The sequence below is a fragment of the Lissotriton helveticus genome, chromosome 10 (genome assembly GCF_964261635.1).
Source record: "Lissotriton helveticus chromosome 10, aLisHel1.1, whole genome shotgun sequence".
In the NCBI taxonomy this organism is placed as follows: domain Eukaryota; kingdom Metazoa; phylum Chordata; class Amphibia; order Caudata; family Salamandridae; genus Lissotriton; species Lissotriton helveticus.
Genome location: NC_136071.1, coordinates 391447077 through 391468916, shown reverse-complemented (window position 1 = coordinate 391468916; position 21840 = coordinate 391447077). Strand labels below are relative to the sequence as shown.

Sequence of the window (21840 nt, the reverse complement as noted above, 5' to 3'; positions counted from 1 at the left end):
TCCAGACATACATACTACATTTCCATTTATGTGTAGATTGCAGAGCGGCGCAATTCAGTGAATTCCTTTTCTGGTGTTGTGGGGTTTGAGCGTAGGAATCGTGGAGGACAGAAGGGATTTATCACCCCCAGATTTTGGAGTGGAGGGGACGCAGGGGCCATTCTGTGGGATGAAAAACTGGGGGGTCTCTCAAAGGTTGTGGCCAATGTAATTAAGGGCGTGGCTTAAAACACGTAAGCTAGAAATCTGTGCTTAGCATAGTGGGCCGCCCGACTTGCATCTGGTTGTTTTTGTCACTGCATCCAGATATGATACAACAATTAATATCATACCTACAAGAAGTCAGGACTATTGGCTTTGTCAATGGTTGTTAGTTGCATAAGATAAATAAGCAGCAACTATGGCTTGTATATAATATTGAAAAAGCTTCCACTTAAAGCTCTTGTGACACCACGACAATGTTGCTGCTCCTGAGTTTCGAAAACAGAAGGGAAATCCAGAGAGAAAAGGACTCCCTTTGAAGGATTTTCCTCCTCCTACAACGCTCACCTGGCATGACATCATGCTGCAAGTATTGAGAAGGGAGCTGTGTGAGCACGCACACGTCGATGTGTCTGCTGTCATTGCAGTCCGAAAAAAATCCGGACCGCCTGTGTCAGGGCACAAAACAGAGCCTGATAGAGACCTGTTTCGAGGCCCCCTTTACAAAACTGTCGGTGCTCAGCACTGGTGAGACCTGGCCCACTTAAAGCCCTGGGCGTGATTAAAAAAAAGTTTTTAGATGTATTTTAAAGTCATATACGTTTTCATGACATTTGTTGTCTAGTTTACATCTGTTGGTGGCTAGGGTCGTGCTTTGGATCTTAAAGACAGGCCGCACGCCAGGCTCCGCTCTTCCGAAGACTCCCCGTGTTCCTCCGAGAAATGAAGTTGTCTGAGTCTGAGGGCAGTCCAGAGTGCCTCTTCTAACGTCAAGGGCACATGACATTTCAGTTTGAGGTTTCCCAAGACTTGAGGTGTGGTGGCTGGGGCGGTCTGTTCGCAGAGTTCCTCCTCTCCGTCTCTTCAAGCTTTCCCAGGTAGGTATATAGCTGTGAGACTCTGCAAGTTCTGACAGGCTTCCCTCCACATGCCCGGGGCCAGCGTGCTGCATTTCTGACAGTGTTCAGGATCCTGTCACCGCCTCCTTTCAGGTAGTTCACCGAATAACCACCCCTCCTTGCTTATGTTCGCCTCCGAAGGTGCAGATTTCGTGGCCTCTGCCTTCGGGTAACAGGCAGCAAGTAAGTTGCGCGCTATCGCAGAAGAGAGAAGGCTGTCAGCCTCCAAGTTAGCACTACCTGCGCCTCTTACTGGAAGCAGGAATGCTAAGCATCATTCTGGCTTTTACAGGGCGCCCTGGGTGGAGTGAAGTGTGCAAGTCTCCATACGGAACAAGAGCAGGAAACATCCATTCATTCGCACGTCCCCGTGCAGCAGCCAAGGCTTAACAAATTTAGTGACTCGCAGCATACCACGAGAGGGTGAACTTTGACGTCACAACGCAGGGATAACCTCGCTGATTCCGACATCCGGCTGAACATACGAACACCACATATGTGTGAGAGGAGAAACGGTTCTACCCTGTCCGTCCACGTACATCAAGAGAATAGGCACGGCAGGTCGCCCCATACGTGTGCCTAACGCCTACAGCAGTGACTCTAAAGCCACAGCGGCGATGACAAGGGGTTCGTGAGTACAGTGACCTGTGATGCACCCTGGGAGCCATGGATCTGATATTGCCCCAGCCCTGCTCTGCAGAGGTGAACAGCCCGCAGGTCTTTGCCCAGGCTCCCTCCCGGTGAGACAGCCTTCCAGGCATGTGTCATGGGAGAGACAGCGGAAGATTGCTCCGGCCGTTCCGCCAGTGTCTTGGAGTCCATGGATCTACATGGGGCGTCGTCCCGTTTAGCGGTGCAGGCTGCAGTCGGGGCGTCCAAGCAGCAGAGGCGCAGGCCTCGGAGCCTGTGCTATATGGACAGCGGCTTGGGGCCGGATCCCCGCGGCTCCCCTTCACCGCCCGCATTTCTGGAGGTGTTTCGATTGCGCTCGAGCAGGGGGTATGAGTTTGAGAGCCGGCCCCTGAGCCCGGGCGCGGGGCAGCACTCTGAGCCTCGCCGGCGCCCCCTCAGCATGTGCATGGCGGACATGAATAGCCTATCGTCTGAGGGAGCGGCTGGCCCCCCCGCCCCCCAGTGCCAGTCGGTGTTCACCTGGGGCCCTTCTCGCTGGAGCCAGAGGTGGAATAAGTTTACAGGGAGAACAGGAACGGCCGCCACAGGTGACCGCAGGCCGAACCCGGAGCCCTGCGGTACGAGCCTGTCGTCGCTGCGGAAGAGCTTCAGCTTCAGGCTGCGGCGCGGCCAGGAGTACCCGCGCGTGGAGGAGCATCCTTCCCGACGGATGCGCACCCGCAGCGAGGGGGACACCGGCTCCCTGCACCCCGGCCCCAGCCGCAGGGACTTACTGGCCACAGAACCAGCCCCTGCGCCCGCCATGCACTGCGCAGAGTCCAGCTTCTGGAAGATGCTAATGAGCCCCTTTCGGAAGAAGGGATATACCGCCAGCGGGCCTGCCCAGGGCAAGAAGAGCCTTCCCCTGTGGAAGAGGCGGGCTGCCGAGCCCGTGCTCGTTGCAGTGACGCACACGAGTGCCGGTAAGTCAGTGTAACCTTCACGGTATGGGAGGAGGGAGGACATAGTCAGAGCCAGAGGTGGCAAGTACTTGCTTGGCCAGAACGTACTCTAGTGGGCCAGAGGCCACTAAGATACTGTAATCTGAACCAGATTAATGCTACCCCCGGCCTTGCCGTTTCATCCCCCAGTCTTTGTGTTGGTTCCCCCACGCACACCCTTCACGTTTCTTGCCCCACCCACATTTTTTAACACAAACCTGCGCTTTCACTGTACTTTTTAAAATTTACTGACCCAACTTGGATCGTTAAATAAAGAGAAAAACATTTTTTTTTCGTTTCCTCTTTACCCATGTACATCATTGCTAAAAATCATTGACAGAGGTTTTACAGACATTTTGGCTTTGCCAATGCTTGTTAATTAGGCATGCAAACCTTAAATGGTTATAGGGTATGGCACTCTCCAATGCCACATGCAGACCTGCCTATTTTTCAGGCGGGTGAGGGTCTGCGGACCTGGATGTGACCCTGAAGATCACTGTTGATATATTTTTAGGATTCTTGAGTGTATAAAATGTGAACTAAAATATGCACATTTTCCCATGAACCTGCAGACAGACAATGGTCCTACGTTTAAGGGTAGAAGGGAGGGTATTTTTTACACCGCTTCACTAATACCCATGTCCTAAATGGTAGTGGAGTCTCTTGACCATTGCGCTCCACATAATCAGTGACACTAGAACTATGGGCACTGGAGTTGCAGCACCCCAGAAAACGTTGAAGTATTTCACATGAGAACGAGCAATACACATGCAATGTATTTTGTATTTTGCAGCAATTGCTCTATTTACAAAAGGGTTGTTAAACAGACAATTTAAGATAATTTATTGCATTCCTTTTTTTGAAATATGAATTGTGATTTATTTTCTCCGACTGTAAAGTGAGGCACATGTTCACAAAATATAATTTCTTCTTCAGGTTTGGGGCCTGATCGAGTGGCTTTATTCGGATGCCATAATCCGAAACTGAGTTTTGCTAATTTTCGCATATTCAGAGCTTTTTGGAGAATAACACGCACACTGTGGTGCTTACTGAATAAACATTCTCATGTTACAGTACATACTATCTGGGTAAGCATTTCATTGGGCTGCCGGATCGGCACATAGAGAACAAAAGCCCATATTTGCAGAGGATAATTATGACAGGGCCTCTTGGAGGGCCGTCATTGGAAATTTTTAATATCTATGTTAGGGGACCTAATGGGAGTATGTCTTCCCCAACCCTAGTGAGTCTTGAGGAGGAACTTAGAGCATGCAACCCCAATTCATATATTCTGCTAGCAGGGGACTTCAACTGCTCATTTGAGCCGTTGGCGGATGATGATATCTTGGGCACCTTAGAAGAAGACGTTAGAAGAAGCATTCCACCGCTATCAATGGCTCCAATTAAGAGGTGGTCCCAACGGGTCATCCAACTGAATGCTCTCACATTGGAGTACGGGTTAAGAGCAACAATTGGGAGAACGATGTCGGACCGTGGTGGTGCCCATACGTTCAATAGGCCAGATCACTCTTCCAGAATTGATTATATCATGCTGGACCTCAAACTTTGGGCCCACTTGTTGGACATGGTAGTTATACCAACTGTGGATAGCGACCATAACTCTCTCTCACTATCCTTGTCCACCTTTTGGAAGGTGAACAATGTTATACAGGCACCCCAGTTGCTGAGGCAGACGGGTGAAGTCTGCCCATCGAACTGCGGGAGACGCCTGAAATGGAACAAGGTGGCCATTGATGAGGGAAAAGTGGCAGACATAGGGGTGATTATGTCCGAGGCACTGACTAGCTTGGAGTCAATGACTCAGAGGCCTCAGGAGATATCCTCGCTTTTTTGCCATATAACAAAAACTCTGGGCGACCTTTTTTCCATAGGTAGTAGAGAAGGTAGGACAACAGGCCGGGCACGTCCCAAGACCGTTCCAGGATGTTATTCCATTGATTGCCGGAAGACAAAGAGGGAGCTAATTGAAGCAGTCAAAGCAGGGAAAAGTGGGTTAATTAGCACCGCAAGAAAGAACTATAGGAGTTCCATCAGGGAAGCCAAGAAGGGGTGGGAAAATCAGTTCTGGCTCGATCTAAAAGCGGCAAGTGCAGGGAGGGACACCAGAGGTTTCTGGGATCTGGTTAGATCCAGGCATAGGCCTGTTGATTCTCTCATTACATGCAATATCCCCGAGGCCTCCTGGTTTGAACACTTTTCTCTCCTGTATACTTCCTCATCGGAAGAAGGCTTGGGCCTTTTTACTCTACCACCACTGGACCCCCCTGGACTAAACGAGGCTATAGAGTTTACCGCTTTGGAAGTGGAGAAGGCAATCAAATCCCTCGTTCCCAATAAAGCTGCAGGTCCCGATGGCCTAACGGGGGATTTGCTTCGCCTCCACTTTGCGGAATGGGGCATCCAAATTTCCTCCCTCCTCAATGCAACTTTTTTGGGTGCCACTGTCCCTGAATCCTGGATGGGGGCTGAGGTTGTCCCCATTTTTAAAAAGGGGGAACGGGACAACCCAGGAAACTACCGGCCCATAAGCCTAATCGACTCCACGCAGAAAGTTGCAGGGAAAGTGGTCCTTGGAAGGGTCCTCCAGTGGGCGGATGAACATAGAATTTTGTCTGACTATCAAGCAGGCTTTAGAGCACGCACCGGGACTATCGAACAGTGCTTTCGTCTAGTGCTGCTATACTGGAAGGTAGTCGTACTGGGTAAAGGCAGTCTGTATCTTGCGTTTATCGACTTATGGACTGCCTTTGACCTGGTGCCCCGCGGGCGCCTCTGGAGGGCACTGTTCGATATGGGGATGCACCCGCATTTGCTGTCTCTAATTATGAAGCTCCACGCAGAGAATTATGCGCAGGTGCGGTGGAGCAAACAGGCACAAAAGACTGCCCGCATAACAGTTAATCGAGGTGTCCGTCAGGGATTTGTCCTTGCCCCCACTCTGTTCTCATTATATGTGAACGGAGTGGTGGAGCATCTTTTACAAAATCCGGCTGATGCCACATCCCTGACGGGCAGGAAAGTCCCCACCCTACTGTTTGTGGACGATACCCTTTTAATTTCCAAATCCCCAGCTGGTTTGCAGAAGCTTCTTGCCAGTTTTCAGTCTTTCTGCGACAGCAGGGGGTTAGTAATCAACACTGAAAAAAACAAATTTTTGGTCTTGAACCCCTGAGTAAACTTGGTCGACCACCAGTGTTGGACTCGGTAAATTTGGAAAGGGTAAAGGAGTTCGATTATCTGGATATCCGCCTCACTGACACCATGAGGTGGAATAGTCATCTCCCAAAAATGTTGTTGTGCCATAAACGGGTGGTGGGGGCGCTCATAAAGGAACAGAGGTCATCCAGTATCAAACCCATTGCCCCGGTCCTAGATATTTACGCAGCAAGAGGTGTTAGCGCGGCCCTATATGGGGCAGAGTTGTGGGGCTCTCAAAATCTAGACCTGCTTACCTGTTCGGAGAGCAAGTTCTTAAAAGATTTGCTGTGCGTCCCTTATAGCACTCCAATCCTCCCCCTGCTTTTAGACATGGGTTGTCGTGCCATTGCAGACCAGGCCAGATTAAGACCCCTCCTTCTTTGGGCTCGCTTATGGAGGGTTCCTGAACTTCACAGCTATGCCGAGGGACTGAGGGAAATACTATCCTTGAAGGGATGGTCGAAAATAAGGTGGCTCAGGGATGTAAAGCATCTGTTGGGCGAGCTGGGTCTCGAAGAAGCTTGGGAGTCTAGATCGGCCCCCCTAAGCAAGTTCTAAAAAGAGTTAATATCCATATGTGCCCTTATTCTTTCTCAAGGGTGTGTGGCTATGGAGGGGAGGATGGAGAGAATCAGGCCCACTTTATACACACGATCTATGGGGACTCACTCAACACACTCTTGCTTAAATATGATCTTTGGATATTGACGCCAAAGAAAGATAGCGAGGGCAAATCGATACCAACTTTTGTGGGAAGGAATTCTGCTACTGTTATAGATTATCTTATAGCTTCCACAAGTATAAATTCTCTTTGTACTATGCCAGAAATACTAGATTTGGCCCTCAGTGACCATAACTGTTTAACCATAAACCTGTTTCTGTGGGGGGAGAAGGCTGTGGTACCCCATAGAATAGTGGCGGATATAATTCCGCATAGGCCAAATGGCCCTAGGATTAAATGGGGTAGACACAACGAAGCACTGTTGTTGGCTAAAATTGTGTCTGCATGCTTACCGGAGGTGGAATTATGTCTTGAGCCTAATACATGTCCGACAAGCACATTGGCTGGCTTTGAACTAATTAACGCAACTACAAAAAAGATTTTAACTAAGAACAAGGCAAAGGGACAAGAGGCCCCCAGAGGGTGGTTTAACAGGGCTTGTACAAAATCCCTACAAAAACTAAAAAATGCTCTAGCTAGAAAACCTAGGGATAAGGAAGTGGTTAAATCTCTAAGGGCTACATATAAAATGCACCTGAATCTGAGGAAACAAGAGCTAAGAGAGGAAGCGTGGGACAATTTATCTAAGGCTGTAGATCTCCGGGATACTAAGTTATTTTGGACCACTGTTAATAGTCCCTTCCTCCACGATGAAGTAGCGCCAGTGCTCTCGGCCCAAGTTAGCGAGGAAAACTGGGTATCCCATTTTTCTAGCATTTTTAACCCGGGAGGGACATCTACGGAGAATGATATGGCTGTAGCCCCTGGTCCTCCAACACCGCTTAATATCACAACCGCGGAGGTGGATAGTGCCATTCGAAGTAGCAAGGGAGGGAAGGCACCCGGCCCCGATGGGGTCCCTGTGGACCTATATAAGGCGGATGTAACATTATGGAGTCCCCTGCTGACCAAAGTGTTTAACGCAGTAGCCCTGACCTCTGCACCTCAGTCGTGGGGAGAGTCGATTATTATCCCTATCTATAAAAAGGGAGATAGGAGCGAGGCCAAGAACTATCGCCCTATCTCCCTTCTCGACTCCTCCATGAAAATAATGAGTAGGGTGCTATTGATTCGATTGGAGGAATGGGGGGAAGAGAACGGGATCCTAGCGGACTCCCTATTTGGTTTCCGCAAGGGGTTAGGCACTATAGACCAGTGCATCAACCTAGATCTTATTATAGGCAAATATACGCGTGCAAAACAGGGTTCGCTGTTCCTCTGTTTTGCGGATTTGTCAAGTGCTTTCGATCTGGTTGATCACGGTTTATTATGGACAACGCTGTTGAATATGGGGCCCCCCCCCCCCGAAATCATTTATTTTTTGGCCCATTTATATGGTAACCTGTCTGCAAATATCCGTTTTGGACCTATGGGCGAATGCACCCCAAGCATTAGAGTAAGGTCTGGAATTAGGCAAGGATGCGTTCTTGCCCATCTTCTTTTCTCTCTTTTTATTAACGCCATTGAAACAGAATTGCGAACTGTTAATGCCGACGTTCCGTCCGCTGAGGGTTTATCAATCCCAGTTCTGCTCTACGCGGACGACACGGTTCTCCTATCCAGAACCCCTCTGGGGTTGCAAAAATTAATGGATAAGTTTCAGGACTTTATTAATGGGAGAAAACTCAAGATTAATAATTCTAAAACTTTTATTTTGGCCTGCGGAAAGAAAGTAAAAAAACTAAGACCCTTTACATTAAAGGCCCAATTGATTCAAGTGGTTGATAGTTTTTGTTACTTAGGCATTACTTTTCATAGTGGGGGCATTTGGTCACACGAGATGACCAATGTTAGAGGAAAAATGGGTAAAAGGGCTTTTGGAATTTTTAAATTTGCTAGCAAATTGGGCTCAAGGTGCATATCTGATATGCTATACATTTATCGCCATAGATGTGTTGCGTTGGCCCTTTATGGGTCTGGGGTATGGGGACACTGCAATCATCAATCGCTCCAAGTTGAAGAAAATAAATTCATTAAAAAACTCCTCTGTCTACCATCTTCTACCTCTACCAGCCTGATACATCAGGAGGTTGGTTTGGAACATCTCACAGATCTTATTGGTCTTAGACCTCTGCTGGTATGGAGGTCTATCTGGCTCAAAGAACAGACCAGTTTTACGAGGAAAGTTATTACTGATTGTCTTCGCCTGGACAAGTATAAATTGATTCCTTGGCTCAACTACATATGTTCTATATATGATGAACTTTTTAAGCTAAATGTCCGTGATGACCCCCTTTGTACTTTGGACATCCCTAAAAACGAGTTAAAACACCTGTATCTGAGGGCTAAGGCACAAAACGCTGCTCTGTAATTAGCCAGCTCTCTACTTCTCGTTTTTATAACACATATAATCGGGCTGAACCTGGTTTTGCCGAATATCTAAAAATGGTAACTATACGATCACACCAGTTTGTTCTTACCAGATTAGGTATGGGGACACTTCATTTGCTTGTTGCCTGTCCGCTCATTCAACTTCACACTGTAATCCCTTGTCCGTGTGATGGACTTTCCAAACAGAGCACTGTGCACTTTTTATTGATTTGCCCTTATTATCTACAATTCCGGGTAATATACCTGAAACCACTTTTTAAAAAATATAAGGTATCCTCTGTGGAAACAGCTAGGAGTCTTTTATTCGCACTTGCCAAACCTGATGTGTGCTTTTTTACGGCTGTATATATTTTAAAATCCATATCCCTTAGGAAAAGTTTGACTTTTTAACAGTATGTTGTAAAATGTAAATGTAAACTGTAAATGTTGTGATAAACAGCTGCACTTTTATGATTATTTTATAATGATCGAATAAAGTTTTGAAATCGAATCGAGTATATTGGGACTGGGTAGCAGGTAGGAGGAATTCCAGCCCTGACCTATGTAAATCGTCCAGAGATTTTTTATTAGTGAAGGAGGTTGCCCTCCGTGAGGATTATCTGGATGTAATCTTGCTACCTGCAGATAGGGCTCTCTACTTTAAATTTAGGATAGGCTTGCTTCCTTTGGGGGTACTGACTTCCCCTTGGAGGATCCCAGCACAAACCACATCCTTCTGCCCCTTCTGTCCCGAAAGGTTAGAATCTGTGCCCCATCTTTTGTTTGAATGCCAAGCTTATAAATGCCCTCGTGACAAGTGGCTAAAGCCTTTGTGCAAAATATTGGGTACCAGACAACATAGTGTAGCTCTGAGAATTTTGAAGTCTGAACCCGGCCCCTGTTTGCTTGTGGCATGGCAAAGTTTTTAAGTTGGGCTTGGCGGATTAGGTCAAGAAGGCTTAATTATATTGTTTAATCCTATTTTATCCGAAATTGAAAACTCTTTCAGCCAATCGTTGTTGTTTTATGCACTGTATCTCAATTGATTGTTTTTATAAATTGTTTTTTTTTTTCACAACAAATTTTATTGGTAGGAATAAGCAGGAAATATGCGTGGCTCCCCACAATCAGGAGATCACCACCAAGCATCAATTCTCCATTGTAGTACAAAACTAAGTGTTCAGCCAAGCAATCCAGAAATGACAGATATATAGGAACATTATTATGCCTTCCCCCACCTTTTAAAAACCCAAACTACCCATTCCTCCCAACTCCCTCCCAACGTCCCTCCCCACCCCTTAGCACGTGTGTATTGTTCGCCGCTGTGTAACATCATGAAATAACATTTGTAGCATAATGCAAGAACTAGCCAACAACATAAGTCTAGAGGTCTTCCTCCAGTGCCTCTGGAGGGTCAAGAGTCAACCCCCTATACTCGGCCCACCTCTTCCATATCTTGAAATGTTTACGGGGGCAACCGCGTGCTTCAAAGATCGGCCGTTCCAGACCCATGCAAAAGTCTAGTTCGGCCCTCCAAGCACCCAGGGGGGGGGCCCTCACATCTTTCCAGGCTCGGGCCAAGTCTCTTTTGGCCACCACCAGACCCAGAAGCAGCAAGTGCCGTTTATATACATTTCCACCAACTCCCTCTAAAACGTGAAGCAGGCCTAGGCGATGGGTGCGAGGAAGAGTCCAACCCAATACCTCCGACAGGCAGCCCCACACACCGCTCCAGAAGCCCACCAGCCACGGGCATGACCATAATGTATGAAGCAAACTGCCCACTGCATTTCCACAGCACAAACATTCCGGGGACTCAATCAGGCCAGCCTTCCACAATCGTTCACGGGTGAAGTAGGCCCTATGGAGAATTTTGAACTGAATGAGCCTAAGCCGCATAGCAATGGCTGCTCCCCTAGGGGACTCCAGAGCCTCCCTCCAGTCATCGTCATCGAGGGGGCCAACATCAGCTTCCCAAGTCGCCTTTAACGGAAGAAGGGTGGAGGAGCAATGAGTGACCAAAGTCTGATAGATGCGAGAGACCTTTTTCTCTCCCAGATCCCCCATAAAGACTTTCGCCTCGATGGGACTAAAATCGGGGAGGGAATCCAAGTTGGCGATGCTGGGCCACAATGCGTGGCGCAGTTGTAGATACCGAAAAAATTGGGACTGGGGCATATCGAACTCAGCCCTAAGTGCCTGAAAGGACTTGAGCGTCGTACCGGACATCACATTTCCCAGTCGCGAAATCCCTATCGCATCCCAGCCATCGAATCCCGTCAACGTCGACAACTCAGGTAATAGGCCGTTTCGCCACAGCGGCGTTTCCGCGGTCAGGCGACCCCACCAGCCCATGCGGCGCAAGGCCTGTCTCCATATGGCAAAAACAAGGCTTGTTACTCTCGGCAGATCCCGCCGTAGGCGGGCCGAGTAAAGTATCGTGTGGAGTGGGTTGTCGCCCATCAAGGAGCGTTCCAGGGCATACGCCGGATCCCCCCTGTCGCTATACCACCAGTCGTTCAGGATAAGCAAATGTGCGGCTTGGTAATAGGACAACAGGTCCGAGGTGGCCAGGCCACCACAATAGGTGGACAAGAAGCACGTACGAAGTGCCACTCTGGCCGTCCCCCCAGCCCATAGAAAACGGCCTAAGATCGAATTAACCTGCCGGAACCACTGGGGTGCAATCGGATACGGATGGTTCTGCAACTGGTAAAGGAGACGTGGAAGCGCCACCATCTTAAAAATGGCGGACCTGCCAAACATCGAGAGGGGCATCCGAGACCAAGTTTTGACATCCGACTGTACTCGATCCCAAACTGGGACGACATTGCGTTCCCAAGCAACGTCTGCCGATGTCGACAGGAACACCCCCAAATATTTCAGGCCGTGTGTAACCACTTGTAGTTCCAGCGTCCAAGGATCCACCACATCGCTTCCATCCAGCACCCAGAGGATAGACTTACGCAGATTCAGAAAGAGACCTGAGACTTCCCCAAATATTTGCATAATTTCCAGTACGCGCGGTCCCGAGCGCTGCAGATCAGTAAGAAAGAAAAGGACATCGTCCGCGTACAGCGCAATTCTATCCGTTAAGCTGTCATTCCATACAAACCCCCGCATTTGCGCATCTATGCGCACCCAGGCAGCCAGTGGCTCCATGAGTAAAGCAAAGAGATAGGGGGAGAGTGGGCACCCCTGCCGAGTCCCTCGACCAATCGGAAAAGTCTGCGACACTGCCCCCGCAACCCGCACCGAGGCCGTAATATCAGTGTATAGCAGCCTGATATAGGACAGGAAAACCGGGCCTAGATTGAGTCGGGGCAATAGCGCAAAGAGGTAGGTCCAGCTGACAGAGTCAAAGGCCTTATTAATATCCGCAAGCAACAAAGCCGCTCGCTCTCCCGTGGTTCCCACTGCGTCAATCGCCGCCTGTGCGCGCCTGATGTTATGTCGCGTCGCTCTATGGGGCATAAACCCGGCCTGATCCGGATGTACAAGATCTGTGATATGTAGGGACAAGCGATTCGCCAGAGCCTTGGCCAGAACTTTAGCCTCAAGATTGAGTAAGGAAATGGGACGATACGAGTCATGCCTCTCCGGGGGTCGACCCGGCTTCTGGAAGACCACAATTTCTGCGTGCCTCCAGTCCTGGGGCAGTGAGCCCCGTTCACGCGCAGCCTCAAGCGCGCGGTGATAATGGGGCCCCAGCTGTACATGAAACTTTTAAAAAAACTCACTCGGGTAGCCACTCGGACCAGGGGCCTTTCCAGTATTTAGCTGTCCCAGGGCATCCCCTAGTTCCTCAGCCGTAAGGGGTGCATCTAATGCCAGCCTAGTTTCCTCAGACACTGCCTTGGGGGGCAGGTCCTCAATAAATTTAATCACCTCGTCAGCGGACAGGCGGTCGCAAAGGGCGTATTGGGTAGCAAAGTAAGCAGCAAAACTCGCCGCCAGTTTGATTGGGTCAGTAATGACCCCACCGTCGGTAGATGTGAGTCCCGGCAGCGTAAGCGGCTGGAGATGGCGTTGGCAGAGTCTATGAAACATCGTACATGATTTGTCCCCCCACTGGTATATTCTACTACGTGTGGCCAGCCACGCCTGTCTAGCCTCATCCAGTAGGACGGATGCATAGGCCTGTTGAGCCTGAAGAAGGAGTCGCAACCTGGCTTCACCTCCACCCACGCGGTTCCGCTCTTCCAAAGTTGCCACCCGCGCGGCCGCGGCCGTAACCAGTTCCCTCCGCTTCCGACGCTCTGCGGCACACCACGCAATGTCTACTCCACGGATAGTGGGCTTCATGGCTTCCCACACCACCCCGGCATCCACGTCCCCTACAAGATTCTCTCGCCAATAGAGATCCAGCGCTTCCCGTAGGTGTGTCACGTAGGCCGGCTGCTGTAGATGCCACGAGGACATCCTCCACCGAAACGGTTGGCGCTGACGGCGGAGTTCCACCCTAACCGACACCGGGGAGTGATCGGACAGACCCCTAGGCAAGATATCAGCACTCTTCACTCTGCACAGACAGCCACCAGGCACAAACATACAGTCCAGTCTGGAGTAGGAGCCATGCACAGCGGAGACATACGTATACTCACGCGCGGTAGGATGCATGTGCCTCCAGGCATCCGACCAACCCAGTCCCTCAGTCAAAGCATGCAGTCTGGTGCGGACAGGGGGGGGGCAGCAACATTCACATCCCGGCGCCGCTGGCGATCCATACTCGCATTCAGTACGTCGTTCCAATCACCACCAATCATCGCCAAGGAATCAGGAATGTCCTCCCATACCGTGAAAAGTTTCTCAGCCAGGGCCCATTGCAGGGGAGGGGGGGCATAGACACTCCCAAAAACCACAGATTCAGTACCCACCATGCCCTTGACAAAAATAAATCGACCCTGCGGGTCAACCCACTGTTTCTCATGGACGTATGCCACCCGGCGATGAATCAGAATGGCCACACCCCTGGATCCCCGGGAAAAACCAGCATGGAACACCTGGTGGTAGCCAAACCTCTGCAGGCCCAGCACTTTGGAGCCCATCATGTGGGTCTCTTGGAGCAAGAAGACGTCAGCACTCTCATTTTTTCCCCATCGCAACACTGCCCCTCGCTTAATCTTGTCAAGCATCCCCCTGACATTCCATGTGATCACCCGCAGAGCTGCCCCAGGAAGGCCACGTGTCTCTTCAGCCATAGTCCAGGGGGACCCATCCAATAGAGTGTCCTTGCCATTGCCACTCATCATGTACAGTGAAAAACACCACAGCAAAACACACGTGCAGACCCACCCCCCCGCCCCCAAACATCCCCAAAACACGACGAGCTACTCCCGTCCCACCCAGAACCCCAGAATTAACCATCAAATGAATGTGAGCATAGTCACCATCAAAGTACAGTCCCAACACAGTGGCCTCGCCTCCAGCCACCCACACCCTTCCACCCCCCACCCTATACCTCAAAAAACCATGAAGTACCTGTCGCGGCATGGGCGACTCCGGGTCCAGAACAGGGAGCCCCGAGCTGGCCATGCCAATGGATCCCAACTCCCCCAGAACTATTAGTCACAACCCTCCCCCCCCTCAAGCTCCCACATTCGCAGGAGAACAGTAGCCCCTCATATGTAACCCCCGAACCCCCCCCCCCACAACCCCTTTCACGTTCAGTAAACAGCCGCAAAGCCATCTCAAGGCAGCACTGACGCCACTAGTCCATTGAGCCTCGAGTTCTCGCACTCCTGTGGCCAAAACCTGCAGTCACCACTGTTCAGATGAGCTCAACACCATCAGGCCGTGCCATGATCCACCTCAGATTGGTCGGAATCTGCCGTCCCACCACCGGCCCGGACACTGCTGAGGGAGGCCGAGCGCTTACGTGACCTGGATCGTCGATGTCTCTTGGGTTTGGTCCTCTCCTGTGAGACCTCCCTCGAGGGCCCCGGATTCAGCCCCGGCTGGGGGTTCGGCCGGACCCTAACCGTCTCGTCGGTCCACTTGAAGAGGTCCTCAGGAGTATCGAAGAACAGAGTACGAGATTGAAAAATCACCTTCAGGCGCGCTGGGTACAACAGAGAGTACTGAAGTTTAAGGCCGCGCAATTTCGCCTTGGCATTCGTGAAGGACTGGCGCTGCTGCTGTACCAGTTTCGTGTAATCAGGGAAGATCATTATTTTACGATTCTCATATAGCAGAGAGTCTCTGGATCTCGCTTCCCGTAGAATGACGTCTCGATCATGGTAGTTCAGAAGCCTAGCAATCACTGCCCTAGGACGTTCACCCTCCGGCGGCATCTGCGATAGGGCGCGGTGCGCGCGTTCAATAACAAAGCAGTTAGATAACGCTTCTGGGGGCAGCCAGGACTCCAGCCACTGCTTGAGAAATTGTTCCATGTTGCCCTTCTCACATCGCTCTGGAAAGCCAATGAAGCGAAGGTTATTGCGGCGCGCGCGCCCTTCAGCGTCCTCCACCCGAAGCGCCAGGCCCCGCTGCGTCGCCTCCATCGCCGCCATTTTCTTCTTGAGCGTGTCGACATCGTCCTCCACAACCGACACCCTGGATTCAGTTTCAGTGATCCTCGCTACAGCATTCCGCAAGTCCTGTCGCAAGAGGGTGACATCTGCGCCCACCGCTCCGATCTTGGCATCGAGCGCATCTCTTGATTGGGTAATGGCTGCCATTAGTGCCGCATTGTCGGGTCCACCTCCCTGCTGCTGTCCACCTCCCGATGGACCAGGGCCCCCACTTGGCCCGGTGAACTTGTCGATTGTCACCTGCTTGGCAGGACCGCCACCCCCTCTGGTCATGGCTGCAAGTCTCTCGTGTAGTATACACCACGTATGTGGGAATAGCCGTCAGGGACTCCCAGCCCCCTCACCAAGGATAGCAGGGGAATGAGGCCGCACGACGGCAGTTGGTCACTCAGCGGGGCCCAGTGAGTTGTCCCTGTGGCGAAGCCCCTTGGCCAAGCAAAGTCCAGACAGGCCCCGAGGCCAGCACTCCACCCGCCGACAATCAGAGACCTCCAATCCCCCCCGGCCGCCAGGCGGCCTCTCCAAACTGCCCCCGGGCCCCTACAGCGTCCGCCCAAACTCCGGCAGGGCCCGGGGACCCAGGGGGAAGGGGGGGGGGGGTACTCACGGATCAACTCTGGGCACCCGGCAAGCCAGGACGTCTCGATCCGCTCGCCGCCGTCCAGCCACCGCCAGAGCCCCAGGGCAGGGGAGCTCCAAGTACCACCAGGCCCCAAGTAGTGAAGGCGCAGGTCCAATCGATGGGGGAGCGCAGCCCTCCAAGCCTCGGCCGCAGCACGATCACTCGGCTCCCCAGCGGAGCAGGCAGTGCAGCGGCGCCAGGACACACACCCTTCTCGCAGGGTCCCAGGAGGAGAAAATCGCCTGTCTCACTGCCAAAGTCCAAAGGCGGGCGGTGGGCCAGCCGACCCACCCACGGGCCTCCCAGCCGATGACCGCCAAAATCGAGGTCCCGGCGCCTCCCCGGAATGCCAGGCCTCACCTCGCTATGCACAGGTGCAGGTAATCACAGATCGCCACAGGGTCCCCAGGCCGTCGACCCACGGCGCTCCAGGCCGTCCGCCGTGTAGGGGGCAGCAGGAAGGATCTCCGCCAGGTTTAGCGACGAGGCCCCGTCCGACCCCGGAGGCCGCAGCAGCCCACAGCGAGCCCCGGGCGGGAGTCACGAAATCCGAGGCCCCGGTCCGGCCGGCTCCACAAGGCCCCAGCACACTGCAGGGCGAGGCCACGCCCCTCTGGATCCCCAGGTGCCCCGCCGGGCTCTCAGGGGGGTAGCGCTGGATGAGTGGTATCCCGCCGGGTCAAGTCAGCACCCGGCAAGCGGCTGGGCGGCCACGCCACACCGGCAGCACCGGCCTCGGGTGCGCCAAAATGGAGTCTCCCGGCTCCCAGCGGAGCGCCGGGCCGCACACTCCTCCCCGTCTCTCAGCCGCGATCCGGCACCCCTGGGCTCCGCCGACCCGGCCGGAAGAAACCAGGCACTTGCAGCGGCAATCGCCTCACTTTGGGTGAGAGTAAGAGGTCCGGGGGTCAGGATAAACTATCGGATAATTAGCGGGCAAGCGGGAGCTCTAGAAAGCTGCGACCGCCATTGCCGCGCGCCAAGCCACGCCCCATAAATTAAATTGGTTTTTATCCTGTTAAATTTCTTATCATGTGTATGTAATGCTTTTAAAGATATGTTTTTTATATCGAAATAAAGCCAACTTGACTTGACTTGACTTGTAAATACTGTACACTTTAAAAAAAAAATCGGGCATTCTTGACCTGCTGAAATTTAAAGAAGGGGTAAGGTGTTTATTACATTCGGTAATTGTTGGTTGCAGTAAATACAGCACAGCTCAGAAATCCGACCCTTCACAAACAGGGCTCTGTGCAGGGGTCAGAACACTCTGAATCAGTTCTAAACAGGGCCAAAATATTACACTTATTTCATAATATATCAGCAGCAATACAAATATAAAAGAATCAAATGCTCTCTTTATTCAAAAGTTGCAATAAAGATATCAAAAGTGTGGACACAAACTTAGACACATTTAAATTTTGGTGATGTGTACAAGGTTAACAATTCACTTCTTTAGCAAATATATTCTAGATCCATTTAATACTGAGTGAATTGCAAATCTCAAAATCACAATGTGTGCTGGCAGGCCCTAAGTATAGATGGTATACAATTGCTTCCTTCGTATATGTTTCCACTTAATTGGAGTGTCATTCAAACAGCAAATATGGTGATTGTTAGAAATCGAATTTCTGGTTGGCTAGGGCAAGCGCCTTATCCAGGCAGAAACCACCGCTCTAGTCAGGGCCAGGGAGCTACACGCTGAAGATAACCCCTGCTTACCTCCTTGGTAGCTTGGCACGAGCAGTCAGGCTTATCCCAGAGGCAATGTGTAAAGCGTTTGTGCAACACACACACACAGCAGCGACACACTAGGCACACCACAAAAGAAACTCTACACAAGGTTATATAAAAATAGCCTTTGTATTATCCATAAAACATATCAGAGCATAATCACACATGTACACACTGCCACCTGGCACTAGGTATTACTTTACAGGGATAGTATACACTTACAGGGCCAATCAGGCCACTGTCATAACCACACAATTCACATGTAGTGAAACAACCAGTAACTACTGTACTTAGCATCCACACATTATGCATAATTCCTCAGCAGTAGTACCATATCACTGTTACTGCACATAGGGGTGCTCAGCACAGTATAGTATGCTTACACAAAATTAGCAGTGCGCTACAGCATTAGGCATAAATCAAACCCACGTGCCCTATCCTGAACACCTATAGAGGGCACACACTATAAATGCCCCATACACCCTTGGGCATAAATCCTGACCAAGGTACTGAGCTGAACCCTCCAGGCATTTTCTCACCTGGGCACCTTAGTACCCTTTCTGCTGGGCCCACATGCTATAAGTACGTTGTGCTCCCAATATCCAGTAAGGCTGCAGCTGCCAGAGACCCTGCTGTGCAGCTGCACAGTCTTCAAACAAAAAGATGTGGGAAGTGCGTCAGTGCTATGGAAGCACATGGACAAGGTCATCCAATGGCCCCTCGCCTGCTGGTTCAGCCGCAGTAATGCTCACGCTACTCAGTAAGGGGGCACCTGCCCACTGCCACCCGGGGCAGCTGCTCAGCATGTAAAGTAAATGTCGGCGCAGCCCCTCTTCAGGCCTCTTACCAGTCCTGCTGCTTCAGACGGACTGCTCGCCCTCCGGGGACAGTCGGACTCGCCGGGACTCCTATAGGGACCACTAGCTGGGCCGCTGAGCTCCTCGCGGGTTGACTGCTGAGTTGGTCTGATTCTGGAGCTCCCGGGGGCTCCCGACGTTGAAGAACCAGATGCAGCGGCCTGCGACCATGCGGAGCTGCTACGTCGTTGAAGGGGACTCCTACCAGGGCTCCTCGCTTCCTCACTGACGGGGAGACCTATTTTTTCACGATCCTCGGAGCCCACGATTCTCCGGCACGATATCCTTCGGTGGGCCCCACCCGCCTGGCTGCCTCATCTGGGGGCAGCTCCACCCACCATCAGGCTGGCTTTGCCTGACTTCCGTTTTGTGGTTCTCTCTTCTCCGCAAGCCCCGCCCGCAACCAGGCACATACTTCTGCTTGTCTTCTTCTTCACTTCGCGGAGGTGTGGCAACACAAGCCCACCCCACAGGCTCGCATTAAGGGTCACTAATGGAATCCTGAAGCGGTCATCGCTCTCCACTGCAGTGGGGGTCAACTCCTTTGAATAGGAGGTTTTTCAGTGCTCTCAAAGCGCGCTTATTAAAAATGAGGAAGCCAAAAGTGCTCAGCTTGTCCTCAATTTCAGAGGGCACAATCAGTGAGTGCCTAGCCTGTCTCCCTCCTAAAGACAGTGCTCTTTGCCCCCAAGTCCACAAGGGCAAAGCTGGACACAGGCAGGCCAGCACGCGGGACCTCCCAGCACAGGATAGCAGCTGGGTCCCACGGCGGTTCCTCCTGGCGGAGTGTCCCTTCCAGTCCAAGTAAGCACAACAGTACCTCACATGGGGTCACAGCCCCAATATTTTATATTGCAAAGGTCTTTGTTCTCCCCCCTGCACAGGGCTCTGCACCCGGTCCAGACCAGTGATGGGGGCACCTACACATGTGCACAACACCCTCTTTTGTCAGTGTAGGTCCTGGCCCCAGACACACCACAGGGAGGCAGAGCCAGCATTGTGTGAGGTAGGCTCTGTCCTTTACAGGCCTAGGTGCTACTCCTCCCACCACTCCAAATGCAGATTTGCCTATTCAGCCTAGTGCTGACTCATCCAGCCCATCAGGAGCCACTGCAGCGCCCCAGCCACTCTAGAGCCAGACATGCAATACACAACAGGCAGGTACAAAGACACATAGCACACAGAAATGCCCACTTCTAAAAGTATAAATGGGGGGGTTTTACCTAAGCCTCTATTGTAAATTAAACAATGAATGTTTGCTGAGGATAAACAAAAATGTATTAGTCTATCCTGACATTAAATTCTGTCAATTTCTTTCAACTGAATTTTCTGATTCTTTTATATGTAGACAAGACAAAAATCGTCATCAACTTCATGTATTGCCACATAAAAATACATTTGCACAAATAGAAAACCAATCATGAATATTTACAATGAATTAAACACATTAGTGAACATTTAATTCAATAGACAATTACAGTGTGCTCACAATTTCACTAAAACATGGAACTATTACTCATTATTGGAGTCTGAATAATCAATACAAGACCAATAATTTGAAGAAAATTTTGGAAAATGTATCAACCCGATACAATATCAATCTGCTTATGTACAAGTCAGAAGAATATAAGCTAATTAATATACATGAATCGCTGGCATTGAATGTCATTGAAGGGAAATGCCGACGCGTTTCGAGTCCTGCTTTATAATTCAAAGGACTCTCATCAGGGCGGTATGATTCTGGTCCATGGTAACTATTTGCAAAACAAAAAGAACAAAGGGGAATTTTTAACTGAAGGGTCCTCGATCCATTAACTATTTACAATTTACAATGATTGCATCATGGTGCAGCGTACCTTGTTTTTTCATTTCCAAGGCTGCACTTGTTGTAGAATGAGGTCGCTGCCGTGGGTGCAAGCTGCAATAGAGTGAATTTTTAAGGGATTGTTCTGCGAACTGGTGCTCGGTTAAACGGGAAGGGGAAACACAATTCTTTACCTTTAGTCGTTTTGCTCAGAGAATTTAATGTCAGGATAGACTAATACATTTTTGTTTATCCTCAGCAAACATTCATTGTTTAATTTACAATAGAGGCTTAGGTAAAACCCCCCCATTTATACAGTTAATTGAGGCCCGACCTACCCTCTTTCCCAGTGGGCCCAACCCCTGTTTTTCTCATTCCTTGAGTGGGTAGTCACCCGAGTGGGTAGGGATTGACACACACGTGTCCTTCCTATCAGTAATTTCAAAGATTAATTCTTTTGCAGGAGAGCCGTCTCCTGCTTAGCATGGCAGACAAAGACACGTTGTCCTTTACGGAGAGCCATATTCAGAATCTCATCGCGTCCTCCCCATTTTCTTCAATCACCCTCAGTACCTCAGCTAAACAACAAAATGAGGCAGACAAATTAACACGTCTCCAAAAAAAACATATTCGAACTGAACTGCACGGCCACTTTTTGCTCAAACATCTATGGTAAAAACGGTATCACTGTATCACTGATGGCTATTTTCACCTACTCATTTTCATTAATTTTGGTGTATTGCTTTTGTGAATCTGCCATCATGACAAAAAAATTGCTGGTAAAAACATTATCACCAATGACTACTTATTGCTATTCATTTTCATTATTTTTTATTTCACCAGTTAGGTTTTTTAGTATCTACACAAAGGACCCTTTTTTGAACTCAAAATGTTGTTGCCTTTTGGGAAAAGTATTGCTTTCTGTGATCACCCATGGTTTTCACACCTGTTTCCACTATAAACTGATGGTAGGTTGAAAACGCAAAAATTAGGTAAAGTAGATTTCCTTAGACAAAAATACAACAACTGTGGTAAAGAAATTGTTTTTTTATACCTCTGCTTGTTCCTGAAAGCTTGGGAGATAGTGATCCTAGCACAGCCAACCTTTCTCTAATGCCATTTTAAGAAAAAATATGTACTTTCTTGCAGGGTACTTTTTTCCTATTTGTCCCCCAAAAAACGACATTTTGCAATATGTTGGCTATTTTCTTTTTTTTTTTCTTGGAGCATTCTACAAACCGTGGGTGCTTTTTGTTTTAAAAAGAAAAAAAAGACCAAAATTTGGCGTGGATACGTTATTTTGGGAAAAAGAAAAGGTTATAGAGGT

General features: G+C 50.1%; 1 protein-coding gene across 1 annotated transcript in view; it reads left to right on the top strand.

Annotated features, from left to right (window-relative positions):
* The first annotated feature begins 1237 nt into the window (after positions 1–1237).
* The window catches only part of AGAP3 (ArfGAP with GTPase domain, ankyrin repeat and PH domain 3), a 2202224-nt gene continuing 2181621 nt past the window's right edge, over positions 1238–21840 (top strand). The window contains exon 1 of the mRNA XM_078662817.1: positions 1238–2695. Within this exon, the coding sequence (XP_078518943.1) occupies positions 1867–2695 (829 nt within the window). The 5' untranslated portion in view covers positions 1238–1866. The remainder of the gene's footprint in view (positions 2696–21840) is intronic.